Here is a 20,133-nt window from a genome sequence, read left to right as displayed (position 1 = left end):
CAGAAAGAGGGAGAGAGGGAGGGACAGCGACCTAACGCGCGGGGGCGGCCCAAGAACGGCGCGGCGCGGCAGCGAGTGGGTGCGGAGGAGAGGGGGGGAGCGGGCGAGTGAGTGGGCGCGGGGAGTCACGGGGATAGGATAAGGAGTCGGTGGGCGCGCTCGGTCGAGTCGTTCCATGTGCGGGTCCGTCCGGACAGAACGGACGCCCACACAGTATCAACATCGAAAAAATAAGTAGAAAGCGCTATAATTTCTTGAGGCATTCACGTGTCTTATATACATCTTTGATTAGGTAACACCTTAGAATCTTTTAAGTTGTTGAATCTTGTCCAACCATGTGTTTTCAAGTGTATTACCAAGTCAAATACACAATGGCAAAATAGATATTTGATCTCTTTTACCCATCCGGAGAAGCCGCTTTTGTAGAGGACCGTTTGGAAAGAAGCAGGAGACCTGCCAAAGTGATCCTAACTCTTAACTTAGAGATAATTTCCCTTTTTCTTTTATTATTAAAATAATATGATTAAAGCTAGCTCACAAGCTAACCATATTGGAAGCGTCTATGTGATATATTTAAGATATTTGAGATTAATTATGCTGAATCATGCTGATATTAAAAATGGAGATCGATTGGGAAGACCGGTGTTCCAACGAGAAAGGAGCTGGATTCAACCAGGCTCCTCCACAGCAGGTCCAGTGCACGCATCGGACCGCAGGCAAAGCACAGGACCCGCCGTTCAGCTGAGCTGAGGCCTGAGGCCAGTCAGTCAGTCAGAGACGGGCTCACACGTGCGACTCACCCCGCCCCAGCTCCGCGCCACGTGGGCGCGGCCCTTTCCACTTCGGGCCGTGTCTATTAATCCCCCGCGGCGCGCCTCCTCTTAAGGCTTCTCCTCGCGCGAGTCCTCAGGCTTCACTCGAGTGAGTGTGAGTGCATCGCCGGAGAGAGAGACCGCAATCGAGTCAAGCACGCTCTATCTCTTCGGCTCTCTGTCCACGGCGGGAGAGCGAGAGAGATGGGCAGGCAGCCGTGCTGCGAGAAGGTCGGTCTCAAGAAGGGGCCGTGGACCGCGGAGGAGGACCAGAAGCTGGTCACCTTCCTCCTGTCTCACGGCCGTTGCTGCTGGCGGCTCGTCCCCAAGCTCGCGGGTGCGGTGCATACGCATGATCACCATATCCTTAATCAGACACAAATGCATGCAGATGGACAGTTTTCCTCACATTAATTTCTTCGTTCGTCCGCGCGCGCAGGGCTGCTGAGGTGCGGGAAGAGCTGCCGGCTGCGGTGGACCAACTACCTGAGGCCGGACCTCAAGAGGGGCCTCCTCTCGGAGGAGGAGGAAGCGCTGGTCATCGACCTCCACGCGCAGCTTGGCAACAGGTGGTCCAAGATCGCGGCGCGGCTCCCCGGGAGGACGGACAACGAGATCAAGAACCACTGGAACACCCACATCAAGAAGAAGCTCAAGAAGATGGGCATCGACCCCGTCACCCACCGGCCGCTCGCTCCCGCCGCTCAACCCCTGGCGCCGCTGACGCAGCAGCGCGATCCTCCGCAGGCGAGAGAGGAAGCACGCTGTGACGAGCCCAGCAAGCAGCAGGCGTCGTCGCAAGGGCCGGCGGCGGGCGCCGACGACGACGAGGACGAGGAGGAGACAACGCCGGCGAGCGCCGCCCAGACGCACGGCGCCGGCGCGACGACCTCCTCCCCTGCCTCCGCAGCGGCTGGAGCCGTCTCGCCGTCCTGCTCCTCCTCCGCCTCGGCCTCCGCCGCGACCCCTGGCGCGGATGTCGCCGCCTGGCCCGACCCCATCGACCTCTTCTTCGAAGTGGATGGCATCATGGACATGGACTGGGCGGGCATCCTGTCCGGCTGCGGCGATGACGCCGCCGCGGACATAGGCGTCGATCTGTTCGACCAATACCCCGGCGATGGCTTCGACGAACAAGTCTGGATGTGACGCTTCCTGATAGCAGTACACTGGCGGTGGCGGGTAGGATGATTAGAACTGTTGTTACTCGTGATCATATCTCTGTTCTTGCAGTTTGCATGTCCCGTTTCCTCTCTTCTTCTTTGGTTTGTTGGGTCAATTCAAGTTCGTCCGAGTCCATGCATGCATGGTTTGCTGGTATGGAGAGAAGCCGGGTGTGTGCGGTTCGTGAAAATGGGGGAATGAAATGTGATTGCGTCAAGCTGTTGATGTCAATCTCATGGCCAGGGATCATTCTCTGTTCATGAGCTAGCAAGTGTCAAATCCTTGTCACCACTCACCACTCGTGTACAGTTCAGTTCAGGAATGTGAAGTTTCTGATGATGTAGCGGGCTACCTTCCACGGTACTATCTTCAAGTACAGACTATTAGCCTTGGGAGGACAAGGTCAAAACACAGAAATTAATTGCACAAACCACCAACCAAATCAGATTGAGATGATGCCTGCTGCTGAGACTCGACAGTAGTACCAAAGCTCGGTGTAGTAAATCTGAATGTCCATTGAAGCCTGCAAAATGACCCTTGTATTAAACCCTTTTCCTCTCTGTGATGCCTGAACAAACTTTTCCTGTTGACCAAACATTCCTCTGTACTGCGTTGACCCTTGGCTGGTCTGAAACTGGCTGGTTCTGTGAGAGAGAAACACTGTTTGGCTGGTTTGATAAACAGTAAATTATGAGGGGGAGCAGCCGGCTGGCCGGTCTTTCCAGACCAGCGAACGCCCCCAAAAAGAAAATCTCGATTCGACCTTTCATGGTACTATCCTAGCCAGCTGTGAATCTGTGATGTCCGAGGTAGTAGTTTATATTAGTGTAAAATAAGGCGAGCACAAGGTCACTGTGGGCTTGGCTAGCTTATTATGATCCATCCATGAGTAACAAGGAAGAAACGATTTAACGATCAACAAGTCCGGTTGTAAAATTCAGGCTTGTTTGGATGAAGGACTGAAAAATGTGTCTGGGCTAAGTAGCTCATGCATAATGTCGACTTCCAGCGTCTGAAACTAGATCGATCAGTTTGAATGGCTGAGCCCTGATTACGATTCAAACAAGCCTCGACAACACATAATACTTAGCATGATAGCATGTTATGAAGATACGGGTATCACCCCTTCAAAGCTCAAACCATTTACTCCTATATTTGAAAAACGAACTGCATATCTGAATCCTAATGCTTGAGTACTAGTCATCGATCAGTTTGAATCAGCTCCAGGAGTAGGAGACGAGAGTGGTACACACACGTGCGCATCAGCGCTTAGTGAACTGCAGTCACATCGATCAGCTAGCTGTCAGATCAGGCACGGTTGGTGCCCGGTCACCGGCGTCCCACTCCCAGGACGATGCGATTGGGCTCGCCTCGCCGGCTTCCATTGGGTACGCTACAGCCTACAGCTACACCGTGCCTGATCCTAGGCTAGTTGCTCTGCTCAAGTGGTGATGTGCCCGAAGCCGATCGCCCGGGCGGCGAGACAGGGAGCTTTGCCTAAAGCGACGCTCCCGTTCCATCGGCCTCTGCAAAAGCCAAAGCTAACTGCCCGGCCCGCCATTTAGCTGCCGCTGCTGCTGCTGGCCGGCCACCACAAACACAAAGCCTGTGCTGTGTTGTGTTGTGTATAGTCGCCGCGGGAATGTTTCGCCTCTATCGCCCCTGCCCTACCCTACCCTGCCTCCCCGCGGCGTGACCTCAGCATCGCGTCATGGCTGCGTCACAGGTTTCGCTTCGAGCGAAGGAGAGACTCGTGTCACTGTCACCAGTGACCCATTAATTCCCCCCCTTCTGTTTAACAAAACATTCACCGCCCGGGGAATACCAGCTGGGGTTGCACCTACGAGAATATAGCATGCACGCAAATCTCGTTATTATCTGTAAAGAGGCAATTAAAGAGCAGGCACATAATTCGTAGGCCGAGAATAGAAAACCACACAACTCATCACTCATCAGTGTGCATGCATGATGACCGCATCTACGGCCAGCAGCATGTATCAGTACGCTGTACGCGTCGCAGGCTACCGCGCGCTACCATGCATGATGGCGGCAAAATCGTTACGCCGAAAAGCTAGCTAGGCCGCTCATCATCATCCACGGCGACCACGACACATCATCCCCGCCCGCACGCAGCACGCCGCAGCAGCGAGTCAGCGACGGATCGGTCGGAGTCGGTGGTGGCGCCGGCGCGGCGTGGCCCGAGCGGCCGGCAGAGCCCCAAGTGTCTCGCCGCCCCCGCGCGTACGTACGTGTGGACCTCGGCGCGCCTTTTTGCCTTTTGCCGCTCTGGCCTCTGGGGACTGGGACTCGCGGCCGGGGACGGGGATGAAAAAGGCTTGGGCCGATCGTGCTGGAATGGATGTGTCAGGCGCTGCGCATTGCAATGATGGGCTGCATTCACCTGAGCCGTCCACGGCTCCGCGCTGGTGCTCGGTCGCCCGCAGCTAGCCGCAGGTGCGGTTTCCGCGTACTACTAGCTAGTAGGAGTAGCATTTTCAAGCGAACCACCGGCCGGCACTGTGGTCGACGGATGTGACGGCCGGCAAAGGGAATTTAGTTTGGTAGCAGATGGAAGCACCACATGCCCCGAGCCGGCGCGTGGAATCTCGGAGCAGAGCGCCCGCCCGCGAGACGCGACAGGAGATCGAACCCTATCGATCGATCCGCAGCATGCAATGGCCCGCCCAATGCAAAAGCCATCGTACGCAATGCAAACCTGTGCCTGCTGGCCCTGTGCGCGATGCCGCGTGTGCCTGCAAAGCGTGTGCGCGCGTCCAGTCATTTGCAGCCAAGCGGCAGGCAGCATCATCATGTCATGGGTCATGGCGCCATTCGTACACCCGCTCGATCCGCTAGCTAGTGGTAGTGGGTTTAGGTGCGATGAGATCGCTCCATATCTGATTATTAAGTACCTTATCCTCCCTACCCATCCCAGCATTCCATTCCATTTCCATGCTCGGCGACCGATCCATCGTCCCCCCTTACCTTTCTTTCCATCCACTATATCATTTCGATCGTTTTGATCACACAGGCTACGTAGTGCTTAGCTTCTTGCTTCTTCTACAGCTACAGGCCAGCAGAGGGCAGAGGCCACACGCCAAAGCCGTGCCGTGCATGCCCATAGGCCATATAGCGCCTGCGTTACGTGACATGCCAGTGCCAGCACGACGCGCGCGGCGACCGTGATGCGCATGACGATGACACCCACGTACGTCGACGACCGCTGGCCGCCGGGCCGCGCATCCCGATCTGGCTGCTGTATTTGTGTGCGTGTGCGTCTCAAGCAAAATTAAAGTTCACTGAGTGAATGAATAGAGAGAGCACGTCAGCCCGTGTTGGCGACGTAGGAACAAGAACGTGATGACGACGACGAAGGCACTGAATAGTGCTCGGCAGCACGCTGTCGCATCGCCAGCTCGCCACGACGCCACCGTCGCACGCCTGTGCGGTGTGGCGTGCCCGTGCGCATGCACTCACGCACTGACGCACGGCACGGCACGTAGTGCGAAAACACGTTACGTGGTTTGCGAAAGAAACACCGTACCCTGCGGCGCGCGGGGCGGACGTCGACGGAGGCGCCACTACTACTGGATGGGTATCATCAGCTCTGTAATTGCCCGGCCCACATACAGATGGGTGCCTTGTGATTAGCATCTCACCGTCTCACGGGCCGCTTCATGGCCTATTTAGTAGCCCAATGGTGCCGTGAACGTGTCTCCCTACTCGAAAACGGTGTCGGCCGACGGCCAACGGCGTCAAATCTTTTCCGAGTGCCAGCATAGCACTCGGCAAAGCCTTCCCTGAGTGCATGATTTTTGGCACTCGGGAAAGACGGCTTTACCGGGCGATGATTAGCCGAAAGGTCTTCACCGAATGTTGCACTCGGGGAAGCCTTCCCCGAGTGCAACTGGCACTCGGGGAAGCCACTGGCTGCTGTAGTGACGGTAGTCTTCGAAAAGAAAGAAGAAAGAAAGCTAGCGTCCGACGTTCGGCCCCGCGTTCGCATGCAACTCCGCTGCACCTGTCTAGTCTCCCGTGTAACAGAGTGCACGCCGCCATCGTAACAGGGGAGCCTGCCCGCTCACCATGCTCGCAGGGGGTATCAACCTCGTCGTGCCCACGTCACCTCCAAAGCCAGGTTCTGCATCTCCGTCGCGTGGAGAGATGTCACAAGCTTCTGCTCTAGGACCTCTGGCAAGGCCCGCGGAGACACCATGTCGTACGGGGGATGGGCTGCGTGTGCCTGCGCGTCCTCCGGTGGAGCGCTGCCACCAGCTTACCGTCGACGCCGCCATGCCTCCCCGCACTAGCTCTCTCTTACTCGCTAAACAACCCTACATTGAGATCTACTTTTGCGACACTCAGATGAAACGATTGAAACATTTGGAACATACACTTACAACATCCAGATAGAATACTTGCAATATATGAAACATATGGAACATGCTGTTGCAACATATGTGTGAAACACATGCAAACATCCAGATCAAAACATTTGCAACCTATGTCTGGAACCGATGAAACATTTTAAACAAACGCTTGCAACATTCCTCTGAAACACTTGCAACATGTGCGACATCCCCGATCTACTTTTGCAACATTCATAAGAAACAACTGCAACATACCTTTGAAATGACTGAAACAACTAAAACGCATACATTTGTAACGTAGGGGAGGGAAATCCTGGACCGGTCGATTCCAGCCGTCGGGAGCGGAGCCGGCGGCGAGCGGCGGCGCACGAGCACCACCACCCGCCAGCGCCACCAGCACCGGTCTAGGCTCAGCCTGGCGAGCGGCGCGTGCTACGAGAGGGAGCGGGCGGCGCAGCGTACGACCGAAACGAGAAGCGAGGTGCGGGTGGGGCACGTGACGGGCGGGGGATAGGAGCGATGAGCTAGCGGCGCTGGTGGGGCACGCGATGGTGTGGGAGCGAGGAGGGAGCAGGCGGCGCAGCATTTGACCGAAACGCGAAGCGAGGTGCGGGTGGGGGATAGGAGCGATGAGCTAGCGGCGCTGGTGGGGCACGCGCGTGGCGTGGGAGCGAGGAGCAAGCGAGCGGCGCTGGTTAAGGGCGCGGTGGGGAGAAGGCTGAGCGGAGCGAGCTAGCGTTGTCAAGATAAGAATAAGAGACGGAGGAAGTTAAGTTACGGTGCACATCACGCTAAGTGTCGGAGCAAGTCACTGGCGTCGAACGTATGTAGCGTTATAGAAAAAAGAAGAGGTGCCGATGCGATATGCCTGCCTTCTTAACGTCAGCTACGGGACATCCTGAAGTCTGAAGAAACGGCAACTGGGCCTTGTACCCGATCCCTTCACGAACATCGCTGATACAAGTTGGATTTGGAGCTCAGGTTCTACGTAGCCCACGCCGGCGCAAGAAGACGTCGCCCGAGCCACGTTCCGACCGCTTCTGGATTGATATAATCGAGTCCAGAAGAAAACCACAAGAATCCACGCCCGATGACGTCCAAAACGACCGATCTGTGTCCATATTCCCTCCCCGCGACGGATCGCATCGCAGCATCTGGTTACGCCACGCCACGGACCCGCCACACGCCTCGGCCAGCCTGAGCCAGCCAGCCGCGCAGCCGCCTCGTCTGTCGTCTCCCGGACCCCTGCGCCGCACCGCCCACAGCAACAGCATCGACCTCGGCCCGGTCCTGGTCGCTTCGTAGTTCGTCCCCTTCCCCGCGCCGCGCCCCAGCGGCAGCAGCGGATTCCCCGCGGTCGGCGGAGAGAGCGGCATGGGGCTCTGGGACTCGCTCCTCAACTGGCTCCGGAGGTTCGTGCTGCCGGACTAACTCTCTCCCTCTTTCTCTTCCCCCTCTCCCGTCCTCTGCCCTCGACCCTTTCGCTCCAATCCATTCATTTGGTGGAAATCCTTCCCGCCCCTTTGTTTCGCTCAACAGTTTCCGGGTGTCTCGACTGGGGCGGGACCGTGACTTCTCTTGGGATTGGGTTGGACTGGGATTCCTTGCAGCGATGTTATGCGGCTTGGTTGCGAATTCAAGTGGGTCGCGTGCTCTGCGCAGTTAGATCCACGCTAGTAACAGTTAACGTACGCACGCAATCGTCAGTTGCTTCTGCATACTAGCCTCGGTAGATCTTCATGCTGTCAGGATAGTTACAAGGATAAAGAGAATTGATTGGAGTACGGGTTCAAAATTATATGGTGTTTACTTCAGCTGTTTGGTGGGTGCCTATGATGGCAATATATATATACTCACGATTGTTGAGCGAAGATGGATAGATACACGATCAAGCTTCTGAAGTATAAGGAGATGCCCGAAAGAGGTTTAAATTCGATTTTCAAAAAGAGTGCCTACAATCTGCAGTGTGAATGGAGACTTTCATTGTTAGGATCTGTCCCTGCCCTTCAGGAAGTGCTTGATCGTGTATGAATGATTGGTTGCTCCTACTCATGTTTGGTGAATTTTAGTTTTCAAACATGACTCTGTGGCAGATCATTTTTATTTCTCTGTTTACTCTTAGTTCTGCTTGTGATAAATGAGATCCTTTCTCTGCTAGTGTGAAATTAGTAGGCGTACCAGTGTGTACATTTTGTTGGCTTTTAAGCATTGCATATTGATTTGTCGCAATTGTACTCATGGCAGTAATATTTTTTTCTCAGCTTGTTTTTTAAGCAAGAAATGGAACTCTCCCTGGTTGGGTTGCAGAATGCTGGGAAGACATCGCTAGTCAATGCTGTCGCTGTATGCATCAACTCACTCAACTTAAGATACATTACCATGTTTGATGTGGTGTTTTGATTTTAATTCATGGCTACTGTGCTTTGCAGACAGGTGGCTACAGCGAGGACATGATTCCAACCGTACGTACCTACAAACACTTCCTTTATCGTATCCTGAACAATTCTTGGTTATCTAAGTGATCTAAAATGCTCATCTGTGAAACAGGTAGGCTTCAATATGCGGAAAGTCACCAAGGGAAATGTCACAATTAAACTTTGGGATCTTGGTGGGCAGCGGAGATTCCGCACTATGTGGGAGCGCTACTGCCGTGGAGTTTCTGCTATTCTGTAATTCCTTCTCTTCTAAAATATTCAATATTGTATATTTGATATTCAGTTTTTTTGTTAATGACATAGGATTATATAACATTAACATACAATACAACTCATAACCTCCAATTGGAGCACTTTATGGGTGGTATTCGTTTCTTAAAGATGATCAAATCCTTGGAGATCAACCCAGCATTCCATGTAGCAAGGCGATATTAAACTGTAGATTACTATCTAACATTATATTCATTTTCATACCCTGATTAAGCATGTTCCCTTACGAGCAGTATAGATATACTTCTTCTGCATTCTGTTTACCCCTGTATGCACATGAAGGATCATAACTGTAATTTAGGAACTGACACATACAGAGAGAGGGCAGGAGGGCTGGACTGTTGAGTGATGCTTTATCAATTACTCCCTATGTCCTTTTTTATCCTGAGAAATCAAACATACTCAACTTTGACCAAATGTATACAAGTAAATATTAATATTTATGGTACATAATTAGTATCATTAGATAGATAGTTGAATCTATTTTCATAATAGACTTATTTGGAGATACAAATGCTGCTAATATTTTTTTCTACAAATCTAGTCAAACTTTAAAAAGTTTGACCAGCACGAATACCATAGCGACAGATAAAAAGGGAGAGAGAGTAACAAACAATAAAGGAACTAAAGTACATTACAGAGAATATCATCTATATATTCATTTTCTTCATTCTCTTGAAACATAAAAAGATAAACCATGATGTTTGTTCCTGTATTTACCCAGATATTTTTCAGATATCTAGCCTTACTGGATATCCTTGATGGATCATGATTTGATAATTTTGTGATTAATTGCAGATTTGTTGTGGACGCTGCTGACAGAGATAGTGTCCCAATAGCGAAAAGTGAATTGCATGATCTGCTGACGAAACAGTCTTTAGCTGGGATTCCTTTGCTTGTCCTTGGCAACAAAATTGACAAGTCAGAAGCGCTTTCAAAGCAGACATTGGTTGATCAACTGTGAGCTCAATCTTCTTCATTTGCCTACTCATCATTCTACTTTCTGCGTGATATTTCAGCTGAAGCTCTCTTCCTTTTTTTGTTTTCAGTGGACTGGAATTGATAAAGGACCGTGAAGTTTGTTGCTACATGATCTCCTGTAAGGATTCTGTGAACATAGACGTCGTCATCGACTGGCTTATCAAGCACTCTAGAACAGCAAAGTAGTCTTTCTGTGTGTTTGTATATCACTTGATGTACGGTGATTTGAGTTTATCTTTGTGAATCAGCGCTTCCCAGAATCCTGGTTTCTTGGTCCAGATGTTAAAAGCGGCCACCTTGTAATTTATGATCCCGTTGGTGTCACAGACGAATTGTATGGTATCTAGAAGACTAGAACCTTGTATTCCCTTTGTAAATCACCTGAATCTTTGATTATTCTTACTGTGAATGTCGTTCAGTTTTATTCTGCACATACCAACCAGACCAAATCTAACCGATTCATATATCCAAATTTGTTCATCTGTGGCTATTAATAGTGAAATATATTTTTATAATAATAAATACATTAGAAAAAATAAGTATTGATAATTTTTCTATAAATCTTATCAAATTAAAAAATGAGTCTTCAAAACATGAGATGTTCAATTATTTTGGGATATCACATTTCTTTTTGTCGTTCGGTTTCTAATTTCTAAGCAAATCTCGGCAGCACCAAACCCCTCCGAACTGAGGCCTTGTTTAGTGGCGAATTTTTTGACGAAATGGTACTGTAGCACTTTTGTTGTTATTTGGCAATTAGTGTCCAATCATAGTCTAATTAGGCTTAAAAGATTCATCTCGTGAATTTCGTCTAAACTGTGTAATTAGTTTTATTTTTTTATTTATATTTAATGCTTCATGCATGCGTCAAAAATTCGATGTGATGAGGAATCTTGAAAAATTTTGCAAAATGGAAAGGAACTAGACGGTACCTGAGTCTACCAAGCAGCTATGATGCGCAAATACTCCAGGAGGATCCGTATCGCATATCCGACCCGTTTTGGATACGGATACGGCCCTGATACGTATCCAGGCCTTACTTCGAAGTCTGGATACGTACTGGCCTGGATACGAATATCAAATACGTATGGACCGATTTGCATACGGCCCATGAAATGAAAATGGCCCAACCTGCCTCCCACTCTCCCACGAGTGACCCGTGACCTACTCCCCTTCCCCCGCACGCCACACGTTCGCAGTAGAACGGCGCCGCATCCCGACTCCCGCACTTCCACTTCGACTGGCGACTTGGCGGCGACGGCGAGTGTCGTCGGCGACCGGCGGCGGGGCAGCAAGCAGCCGGCGGCGAGCCGGAGACGCCCTCTCCGAGATCCCAGCCCCCTACAGGCTACAGCTGCAGGCTGCAGCCTTGCTCCACCGTCGAGTTCAGGTTAGCACTCATGTTTGTGGTTGCCGAGTCCTTGCTTTACAGTGGCACAAGAATTCGTGTTGGTGGCCTAAGAGGGAGGGAGGGAGGGAGGGAGGGAGGGAGAGTGTAATTGGATGAAGACATCTCCTATATCAGTTGTAGCCACGATTAAATCAATGATCAAAGCATTTTTACTTTTTTATAGTACTAATGCAATATCAACATGAGTGAGTGAGTGAGGGGTTGGGTTCTTTCATATGCAAACTAATACTTGATGGTAGTAAAGGGATGGCTGGTAGGGCAGGAAGCAAGAGCTCATTCTGGTGCCTCACAGGTAGGCACCTGCATTTTTAGGAGACGTGGGCACGTGTGATATAAACATGACTTCGGATAATCCAATTCGCACCCTTGCACATGACTAAACCAAACTGAACTCAGGAATAATCCAAGCAATTCTAACATGAGATTCCATCAGTTGACTACATTAATAAACAAAATACACCCAGGAAAATACTAAATGCATGTGCGTACATCTAGGTCTAGCACAATCAGAAGTGCACTTTTGATGTCATTGTTACAGGATATTTCTAAGAAGGGCAGCACATTAGCATTCCATTCATCAAAGAAAAGTACACGCAAGGCCAACACTAAGTAAGATATCTTTGCTGTAGCTAATAGATGGACAAAATCATACAAACTGATGGGAAGTGGCCAATGTTTCAAGAATGTATAAGCATGAATGATTGAATGAACCATCACAGATGTCAACTAAACTTTTCAAAAAAAAAACATCACACTGTAACTCAAGCCGGTATATCTGTAGAAGGGATCATGGGTATTCATCATATGTATAGAACCATTCCATTAAAAACGACATTAGGGGCCTGTTTGGTTCATTACCTCAGCTTGCCACACCTCGCCACAGCCCAATGCGCCTAGCTTCAGAGCTAGTGTTTGCTTCGTTACCCGAGTTACGGCGCGCCAAACTTTGCCTAAGGACTGCTAGTTCATTTCCGTGCCTCATCTCGCCAAAAGTTGGGCGTGCTTTTTCCTCGCCATACATGCGGCGCAGCCAGACTTATGATGCGGCAAGCAGCAGCTAAGAAGCAAACAGGCCCTAGATGAAACTCAAGGATCATTCGAAGCTCTGTCAGCTGCAGTTTACTACAGTAGCAACGCACAGTTGACTGGGCTGCAAATTACATGATTTCTAGAACTCTTGCATTCAAAAGTACAAATCACTGTCAACCAAAAAATGTTCCAAGCTTTGCACATGTATTTGGCATCAAGCATTGATCACAATATGCTAACCAGACCTTTTTTTTGTTGCTGATCAAAACCTCAAACTCTGTTAGTCGCGTCGGAGGACACTGATCAGCATACACTCGCTATTTGAAGGAATCTGGCCTGCAATGCAAACAATTAGAGCAGTGAATTTTAGGAATATATATGTTATCCTAGACAGATGTATCTTCATAAGTTCAGATATCAGGATTAGAACAGTATTTTTGCCATCAATTACAGTTTTCAAAAGATGCTCCGCTAAGGCAAACATGCAAATTACCAGAGGTCTTCAAAACACAGAAATTATCAGAAGTTTAGAGAAGTTAGTCTGCTAAAAACCATCCCATTAATTAGATTGATGGGATACTGTATTATTTGGGGGCAAAAATTGATCCTTGGAGAGAAAAACGACCAACTATTGCTGTTTTTCCAATATCTGTATTCTTATCTTGTGAGGCTCATTAAAGAAATAAACATACTCAGTTCTAACTTCTAATCTTCATGACGACGGTTCATACACAAAGAAATAAATGCAGAGGGAGCAGACTATCCAAAGAAGCATGCTTGTGAATGTTTTTTATCTACATGCTTGCGAACAGGGCTGCGAGAATAGAGAAGTGACATATGTTAGCTTGTCCTAAATGTCACATAATCAAACAGAGGGTGTACTTGCCTAGAAATATATAGTCAGCTCTTTTCACTAAAGGAAGTACCAAGGAAGAATGAACTTGAAATATGCACCAGACTATAACACCCTGTGAGAATACATTATTTCTGGAAAATAATAGATCATTAGAGTACAGTAGTGAATCAAAGACACATCAATGGAACATACATTTCTAGGTCTACCAAAAATGGAGTTTTAAGCCTCTAGGACATTTCAGTCCTCTAGCAGCAGAAAGCAGTCAAGCACACATCAGCAACCTATTTTCCAGTACACCTTCATTGAATTATGCCACACTACAACTTAAGAAAGCTCAACCTTCCAGTACACCTCCATTGAATTATGCCACACTCCATTGAACTATGCCACACTACAACTTAAGAAAGCTCAACCAGCTACAGTTGCAGGTACAAATGACTAATGTTTTCAATCCAGCCTATGCTATAGTTGTAAGCTAATCATATATTTATCTCTCTCTATGTACCTGTAAATTTACTTCATTTCCTTACTACTTTTATTGTTCACCAGAGGATCTTAATGTTTTCCAGATTTCTCAGCATGGTAGAAAGATATTTAAGTTAATAATATGAGTGGACTTACTTTTTGGCAAATTTACGGATAAGGCAGTAAAACTTTTTAGGTGTTAACTTACATGTCACTGCTGTTAAATATTGCTACTGCATTTTTAGACTTGTGCAGAAATATCACCTCCCTGCCATGTTCAAGTAAAACTGTAAAAGTAAGATGAGATAAAAGTCATCCTTAAAACTGCTGTCTTTTAGACTTGTGCAGAAACAACGCCTTTGCGCCACTTGATTGACTGAGTTGGTAAACTGTGATTATATTCACTTGGCACTACTTGTTTCAGCTTATAGTTGGTCATTTAGACTTGGCACTGGCATGCTTATAGTTGTTCAGTACATCTTCTTTTCCATGTAAACATATCCCAGTTAATTACAGAAACTAAAAAGGCAATTCACTCTGAGGTACCATTTTCGTAGGCTTCCTTTTGTCGTCCAGCTATCTTTTCACAATTACTACCGTTTTGGTGCTTCGTTTAAGTCTGCCTATAAGTGTTAGAATTTTACCATGGGGACTCCTTAAAAATTCTGCTCACATTGTGACTTTGCACCTCGCTTCTATTATTTGATAGCTAAATTCAACTTAAGCAGTGGTCCTACTATCATGCAGCTTAAGGAGTATTGATTTAAATAGTTTGATTGCCTCTTGTCACTCTGCTTTACATTGTTTGTCCCTGATACGATTTAAGGTAAAAGTTTAGATGTGATGCTGAGTGTGAAAAATTTATTGAGCAATCGAATAGGCCCTACCTGCAATATATATTATTATACATATGAGTTTATATTATTTGTGCCACTCTAACATCCCTGACTTTTAGGCAACATCGGCAACTAACTCTATCGGCAATCCCTCACAACCCTCGCTGCTGCCGGCTGCTCCACCCTGCCGTCGCCATGGGTAAATTCCGCAAGCTCGGCCGCGGTTACTCCCACCGTCTCTCCATGCTCAGGTCTTGCTTTTCTCCCACCTCAACGCCCCTATCCTATGGCTCTATGCCACCTTTGCCGCTGACCTCTGGATTTGTCTCCTCGGTAGGACGATGGTGTCGCAGCTGGTGAAGCACGAGCGCATCGAAACCACCGTTGCCAAGGTACTTTCTTTCACGTACCGGCGTTTCTTTGAGTAGGGGCGTGTGGTGGACGGGTGGGATTTGTTTTCCAGGAGGGGTGATCGTTGAATGCGTTTCCTTTGCCGTGGTTCGTTTCAGGCGAAGGAGGTCCGGCGGAAGGCGGATCAGATGGTGCAGCTAGGGAAGGAGGTAATTGGAACACAAGTCCCCTGATGCTAATTAAATTCCAACGTGAAATATCGGGGCACTTCGTGGTATCCATGAATCTATGCAGGGCAGTGGCGGTAAACAACCTAGCGAACAATTTTTGCCAAGTATGCTCATAGGTTAGAAGTATTTGTAAGAAAGAAGTTAGTGTTCCTATATGCGGTCGCGCCGGTCGGTGAAACAGGTGGGTTAGTCGCGCGTGAAATGAGGTTTTGACTGACTTGCCTCACGTGTGCAAAATGGCGAATCAATTCACTGTGATTCCCACATGGAGCCGACGGAAGAAAAGACATTTGATGGGGATCTGCTGGTTTCTCAAGGGAATCAGCGGCAAGAATATGTGTCAAAGGAGCCCTTAGTCATGGATTAAACTTTTTTTTTGTGGACACCCAGTAGTCCTAGATATGCTATTCTTTTGTCAGAACCAGAAATTTTTTTTGTCCCAGAGGTGTATGCAATAGGCGTTTAGAGCCCTATGCCCTTCCTTAGCTTATTTGCAACTCTTATTTTTATCTGGCCTGGGTCTTGTTTTGATTTTTGGTGACTTGACGTCTCGAAGCAAACAATGCAGAAACTTATATATCATATATTGGCACGATATGTAGGGTACTGAGCATGCAGCAAGACGTGCTGCTGCCTTTGTTCGGGGTGATGATGTCGTTCATAAGCTATTCACTGAGCTGGCCTACCGCTACAGGTAATCTGTTTTACCTACGCATGGATTCACTCAGTTTACTGTATCTGCATTCGATTTGTTACTAGCCCTAATTCAGAATTGGTGCGATGTTGTCATTTTGACATCTGAAATAGGCAATAAGGCATAAGGAGAACAACTATAGTACAATATTTATATTCCAGAACCTTAGTTCTAGCATTAATATGAAGAATTTGGCAGCAAAAGCTTTTACTGTTCATCTAAAAGTTGTATAATGATCTGTATGATAACACAAATGTGGAAAGCAGAATAGAATGCCATGTATTTAGAAGCAAAGTGGATTGGAACTAATTGTATATTCTTATATTCCAGAGATCGAGCTGGTGGATACACAAGGATGTTAAGAACCAGGATACGTGTTGGCGATGCTGCACCAATGGCATACATCGAGTAACATACTTTATCTATATTTCTTCGAGACCAATTTTACCCATACAGCTTCTCACAGGGTGTTATAGTTTGGTGCACATTGCAAGTTCATTGTTCCTTGGTACTTCCTTTAGTGAAAGGAGCTGACTATACATTTCTAGCCAAGTACACCCTCTGTTTTTAAATATATGATGTTTAGGACAAGCTAATTAGTTTTTTTAGCATGTCCTAAACGTCATATATTTAAAAAATGGAGGGAGTAATTGGCTTTGCTTGACATTGTTACGTCCAAATAGTTCAATATGAATCAGACTGCAGTAACCCGTCAAATGACATATAGCAGATTCCCTGTAGACATGTATTTATCCGTTGTCGTATGCAGGTTCGTGGACAGGGAGAATGAGCTTCGAGAGGCCAAACCTGCAACACCGCCGCCGCCTCAACGAGCCCCTCTTGATCCATGGACCAAGTCACGTGCTAGCCAACAGTGGGCAGGACCTAAAATCACCAAGACCTCGGAATCAGACGGCTTATGAACTAGTGTATCTATGTTCCATAAAAAGTTTCAGTTATTTTTCTTAAGTAGCAGGAGCTTTTTTTTCACTGGAGATAACTACCGATAGAATAATTTAAACTTTATTATCATATTGTATGCTTCTAATTCGCCAATTGAAGATTGCAAGGCTCCACACAGAAAGTTTGGAACGAGAGAGCTGTATCTCTGTTTTGTTTATTGCAGTTGTAACAGATGGATTCAAGACCATGGATTTAGATGGTTCAGTATAAGTGTACTGGATCAAAGATTTGCTATTCCAGCTTCCTCCTTTCATATTATTTCCTTGTATTCCCAACAATGTGATTTACCTGCATGCCAGATTCTTATCTTATTAAATGTTTCACGAAGCCTACATTGATACAACATTACTAATACTTAATTACAACAGTTCTAAAACATGAGAAATACTGTGACCTGGTGTTACCTAACCTGTAATTGTTCTTAGTTACATATATGTATGTCAGTTCCTTAACATGTTACTGTTCCATACATGCATGTACAACTAAAACTGAAATAGCAACATAAAAATTCCTTTAACTGATTATTAGAGTGCCATTGTGAATTTCAGCATTGCCTCCTTATTGGTCGTTTAAAAGAATATAAAAATTATGTCAACAATTCTTCCATTGGTTCTGCAACAATATAGGAGAGCTGACATGTCTCCTACCTGATTCAATATGGCATGTAGGTATGCCCGCTATCATTGTTGATCCTAGAAAACCGTGGGCTGGAGATGAACCTCCAGTCAAATCGTTGAACAAGTGTTCTTTGGTCCAGCAACAGATGAGATGCATCATGCATGGTAGGTGTTCTGGACTTCTGGAGGATACACTCATCGACGACGATGTGTCAGCGTATTCATACAGACAGGTATTTGGATCACAAGTTTATATAGAATAAAATAATGGAAGGAAATTTGAGTTCTGCATCAATGTTCCCCTGGATCAGTTCAGAGAACTGACATCACATATCAGGTTGATGGGGTAGTAGGTGCTCCTAATTTTCCCATCTTGCCAACTGCGGCACTCTATGCCCGTATGTTGCTACCTTTTATATATGAATTATGGACCTGAACTTGATGTCTTTCAATCTCTACAAACTGTTTTGCCCTGCCAAGTCTATCAATCCATGCTACATAGCAATAGCATACTGCATACTCTTTCGTTTGTGGACATGATGTCGAGTCACATGCCCCTAAGTTTTAGTGAATTACAGAGAAACTAACTTGCAAGTGGTCCAAGTGAGATTTTATCTAGCTAGGCGACCTACTACCTAAATTGTGTAGATGTGTCCAATAGATAAGATCCGCGTTTTAGGGCATTACAGCCTGCAACGAGTGTGGCTTCCGGAGGTCTTCAGTTTTTGGAACGTTCAGAAGCAGAGGCCCAAAAACTCCCAGCACACGCGAGTGAACATCGTCCTCCCACTTCGGGGAGTGCGATCTCTCTGACCTGCGCGGGCTTTGGATTGTTATTGTGAGGCTGGCCGGGGTCCACGGGAAGGCCCAGATCGATCGGATTGGACCCGCAGGGAGAGGAATCGGGAGGCGAGTACTACATTGTACATTGGACACAAAAAGCACGGTGACAGAAAATACCAATCCCCTCCATGTAAGGCCAGTGGGTATTTCATCATAGTTTTATGGACATTAAACATGTTGACGTGGCACCGTATTGATGAAGAGAGATGATAAAAATTTCATTGGAGTAGAGAAACTTTTATGGGATGAAACTCTTCTTCACTGTTTCCAAAATATACATGTGTTGAAAACTGGGACAGTAACATTTGATCGGTGCAAGCCGTCATTTCTCTAGATTTTGATCGGTCTTCGGCGATTTGGGAACTAAAGAATCCATTGGCCAGTAACTTCGTTGCTTTTGATGTAGTCCATGATCCTCGTACTGCCCACAGTTTAGCTGCCCTTGGGGTGAGTTTGAGTCAGGGTACTGATCCAGTGTTGGATAGTATTCCGTTTTGTATTTGGTCGTTTGTAGCCGAAGATTTGGCATTGGTTTACGAGTAATGGAGATATCTTCCATGTTCAATTTTTTTTTTTGATGAAACGAGTAGTCCACCTTGCCTACTGTTTGAAAATCATTACTATACCTTTTTTTTAAACAAATTACTATACCTTTTATCGTTAGCGCAGTGGATACTGGATAATTTGCCAGCTTGCGCATTGCCCAATCAGCATGGCTCCATGGCTACACATGCTACAGCACCGTCCAAGAAATTTTCTGAGATAATGAAAACAGTTCCGGCTTCATCCACATTTAAGGAGATGAATCAGTCCACTTCTAGGATTCGGTCCTAAATGTCCAAATTTTGGTAAAATCCACCCATTTTCGGTGATGCCTGAAACAACATCATACTGGTAAAATATTTCAGTGAAATTCAAATCTTTAGTCAAGTATAGAGCTCAAACAACAAACCTACAAGTTCTTCCTTCAATATAGAAGGTGAAATTACCAAGCTATAATTTCTCTTGACCAAATTTTGGCCAAAACTCAGCCAAATATTAGCTAAACCTGAACATTTAGATCGGTCAAAACAAGAATCTCGATCCAAAATTATCGAAATTTCCAAGATCACCCATTTCAGTGAGATCCGATTTTTTTTTTCTCATTTGAATCGTAGAACCCTGCCAGTAGCTAACGCTCATCAATAGTCAAGCATAAGGAAAAGAGGCACAAGAAATTGTTGTAAATCGTCGACCAATTCAATAAATAAAGGGCCACCAAGAAGTTGGCACATGATGTTTCAGTTCTTCACTTCGTATCCCGTTTCTAAAGTAATCAGCTAGTAAATTCATACTAGGTAGTAGATAGTAGTAGTTAGATACGCTTGCTATAGGATGCTAATTCGTTCATAGGTACACCGGTTTATGAGAATTGCACAGGATCAGATTCAGGTGAATATGAAGCATGGGCACTAATTTGGTTTTTGTTTCTTCAAATCTGAACAGCTGCAATGTGTGGAAAGAATTTATTTTCCATAATGTAACGGCAAACACCGGTAGTGGCAAACGAAACTGTTCCTTAAGGTCAACAAATGCAAATCATGATTCATGAATAGCCGTGCTGGACTAGAAGCTCTGGCCTTCTGGGCGGTGCAACAAACTATGCATTATGAGGGCGGCAAGTGAGGTTCAGAGAACATCCCTGAGCCTGAGGACCGGAGCGAGTCCAGAAGAAGTTTGAGATCGCCTTGTTCGTTCAAGAAGCACGACACGCATGTTATTCTGACTTCGGCGCATTGTATATACGAATGGTAGGTCTAGGTCAGA

At 46.9% G+C, this 20,133-nt stretch overlaps 3 protein-coding genes across 3 annotated transcripts; all 3 read left to right on the top strand.

Moving 5' to 3' along the window:
* Positions 1 to 902: 902 nt before the first annotated feature.
* LOC136464384 (MYB-like transcription factor ODO1) lies at positions 903 to 2,193 on the top strand. The gene is made up of 2 exons (XM_066463340.1): positions 903 to 1,149; positions 1,252 to 2,193. The coding sequence occupies exons 1-2, from the start codon at positions 1,017 to 1,019 to the stop codon at positions 1,959 to 1,961; spliced, it is 843 nt and encodes a 280-aa protein (XP_066319437.1). The 5' UTR covers positions 903 to 1,016; the 3' UTR covers positions 1,962 to 2,193.
* Positions 2,194 to 7,534: 5,341 nt separating this feature from the next.
* Positions 7,535 to 10,465, top strand: LOC136464383 (ADP-ribosylation factor-like protein 8c). Its single transcript, XM_066463338.1, has 6 exons — positions 7,535 to 7,758; positions 8,608 to 8,689; positions 8,776 to 8,808; positions 8,894 to 9,015; positions 9,850 to 10,011; positions 10,101 to 10,465. The coding sequence occupies exons 1-6, from the start codon at positions 7,721 to 7,723 to the stop codon at positions 10,216 to 10,218; spliced, it is 555 nt and encodes a 184-aa protein (XP_066319435.1). The 5' UTR covers positions 7,535 to 7,720; the 3' UTR covers positions 10,219 to 10,465.
* A 730-nt stretch (positions 10,466 to 11,195) lies between these two features.
* LOC136467679 (uncharacterized) lies at positions 11,196 to 17,125 on the top strand. Its single transcript, XM_066466446.1, has 7 exons — positions 11,196 to 11,422; positions 14,749 to 14,880; positions 14,967 to 15,021; positions 15,139 to 15,189; positions 15,813 to 15,904; positions 16,235 to 16,312; positions 16,674 to 17,125. The coding sequence occupies exons 2-7, from the start codon at positions 14,825 to 14,827 to the stop codon at positions 16,825 to 16,827; spliced, it is 486 nt and encodes a 161-aa protein (XP_066322543.1). The 5' UTR covers positions 11,196 to 11,422; positions 14,749 to 14,824; the 3' UTR covers positions 16,828 to 17,125.
* The last annotated feature ends 3,008 nt before the right edge of the window (positions 17,126 to 20,133 follow it).

The sequence above is a fragment of the Miscanthus floridulus genome, chromosome 7, assembly GCF_019320115.1.
Source record: "Miscanthus floridulus cultivar M001 chromosome 7, ASM1932011v1, whole genome shotgun sequence".
NCBI lineage: Eukaryota > Viridiplantae > Streptophyta > Magnoliopsida > Poales > Poaceae > Miscanthus > Miscanthus floridulus.
Note: the sequence above shows the minus strand (reverse complement) of the source record. Positions and strands in the feature narration are given on the sequence as shown.

Bases quoted from the DNA above. Each gene is read 5' to 3' on its own strand.
- LOC136467679 (XM_066466446.1), top strand. From the start codon at position 14,825: ATGGGTAAATTCCGCAAGCTCGGCCGCGGTTACTCCCACCGTCTCTCC. The intron at 15,022-15,138 runs GTACTTTCTTTC...GGTTCGTTTCAG, and splicing joins TCGAAACCACCGTTGCCAAG to GCGAAGGAGGTCCGGCGGAA. The intron at 16,313-16,673 runs GTAACATACTTT...TGTCGTATGCAG, and splicing joins GCACCAATGGCATACATCGA to GTTCGTGGACAGGGAGAATG.
- LOC136464383 (XM_066463338.1), top strand. From the start codon at position 7,721: ATGGGGCTCTGGGACTCGCTCCTCAACTGGCTCCGGAG. The intron at 7,759-8,607 runs GTTCGTGCTGCC...TTTTTTTCTCAG, and splicing joins CTCCTCAACTGGCTCCGGAG to CTTGTTTTTTAAGCAAGAAA. The intron at 10,012-10,100 runs GTGAGCTCAATC...TTTTGTTTTCAG, and splicing joins CAGACATTGGTTGATCAACT to TGGACTGGAATTGATAAAGG.
- LOC136464384 (XM_066463340.1), top strand. From the start codon at position 1,017: ATGGGCAGGCAGCCGTGCTGCGAGAAGGTCGGTCTCAAGAAGGGGCCG. The intron at 1,150-1,251 runs GTGCGGTGCATA...CCGCGCGCGCAG, and splicing joins GCTCGTCCCCAAGCTCGCGG to GGCTGCTGAGGTGCGGGAAG.